The sequence below is a fragment of the Sinocyclocheilus anshuiensis genome, unplaced genomic scaffold (assembly GCF_001515605.1).
Source record: "Sinocyclocheilus anshuiensis isolate Anshui unplaced genomic scaffold, SAMN03320099.WGS_v1.1 C32792193, whole genome shotgun sequence".
Classification (NCBI taxonomy): domain Eukaryota; kingdom Metazoa; phylum Chordata; class Actinopteri; order Cypriniformes; family Cyprinidae; genus Sinocyclocheilus; species Sinocyclocheilus anshuiensis.
In genome coordinates this window covers 1-1,142 of record NW_015620067.1, presented here as the reverse complement: position 1 = coordinate 1,142, position 1,142 = coordinate 1, and the positions used below count along the sequence as shown (strand labels likewise).

Genomic DNA, 1,142 nt, shown 5'->3' with positions numbered 1-1,142 from the left:
GGCTGTTAAACACATGGTCTATATTTTTATCATAACTCAGGAACAAAAATTTCTGAAAGTATTTACAAAATATCTGTGTTGTTAGCGTTAAAACTGTGGTGTGGACATCCCTATTCTCATAAAATTAGAATGATTTTTAAAACTTTACTTTTATTGTGTTATCCTTGGTGTGAATGAGCCTCAATGCTATACTGTAAATCTTGAAGTTTTAACACTGTATTTTAACAGTAAAGTCTTGCCAATCACACTTGTCTGTTTTTACTGTAAGTTTAAATGTCATATTATATAGCTTAAATGTACCTGGTGTCCCTCTGGTGCGTGTCCTTTAATGACAGACAGTGCATCGTGAAGAGTCAGGCCAGTGCTTTCTCCTTCACCTACACCCATCACGTCACACAAAACCAGAGCTGTGGGCTCGTTTGCATTCTCTCCTGCTCCTCTGATGTTGTACGAGCGAAGCTAAGATGCACCAAAGAAAACAGGAGAAAACTAACCACTACTTTCCACAAAAAGACTGCAAAATATAGCTTGAACCTCTCAACATATGAAGACAACAAGTCAATGAAACCTTCAGAACCTTCCAAAAATGATTTTGTTTGACCACAAACTTTTGCCAGTTCTAGTCACATTTACCTTTTTAGTGAAGCTGGTGGAAGATGAAGAGCCCACCATGGCTCTGTTGATGACCCGTCCAGAGAAGACAGACTGGACAGAGCTGATGAAGCTGGACTTTCCAGCACCGACTGGACCGACCAGCAAAACTCTGGCTTCAGTAACCGTCTCACTGGCTGGTTTAAATGACCTGACAGACTCCATCAATGTCTCTCTCACTCTAAACACAAAGTTTAAGTCAACATTAAAGGCATTTGATACCAGGATGTTATAAAAAAAAATCCAGTTTTAACCCTTTCGTGGACAGATATTTGTAAGCCAATTTGAACCATTTAAGTTATAGTACCATGTCCCAACCATCAACTGGCAAACCCCCAAAGTGTTGTCGACGAGTCCATCTAATTATTGTCTTTGTAACTCTTTTTTTGTTTTGAGATATTGCATAATATAGTCAAAAAGCCAGAAGGAAGAGGAGACGCACCAAGTACCTCAGGAATAAGTGTTAAATCCTTTTATTCTCAGAAAACCAG

The 1,142-nt window shown here is 38.9% G+C and overlaps 1 protein-coding gene across 1 annotated transcript; it reads right to left on the bottom strand.

Annotated features, from left to right (window-relative positions):
* Positions 1–261: 261 nt before the first annotated feature.
* On the bottom strand, positions 262–826 carry LOC107682994 (interferon-induced protein 44-like). Its single transcript, XM_016479085.1, has 2 exons — positions 634–826; positions 262–459 (listed from the first exon to the last, which is right to left on the bottom strand). Exons 1-2 carry the CDS (start codon positions 814–816, stop codon positions 277–279), a joined length of 366 nt encoding a protein of 121 aa, XP_016334571.1. The 5' UTR covers positions 817–826; the 3' UTR covers positions 262–276.
* Positions 827–1,142: the final 316 nt, after the last annotated feature.

Coding starts and splice junctions, on each gene's coding strand:
- LOC107682994 (XM_016479085.1), bottom strand. CDS start 816: ATGGAGTCTGTCAGGTCATTTAAACCAGCCAGTGAGACGGTTACTGAA. Junction 460..633: donor CCACCAGCTTCACTAAAAAG/GTAAATGTGACT, acceptor GGTGCATCTTAG/CTTCGCTCGTACAACATCAG.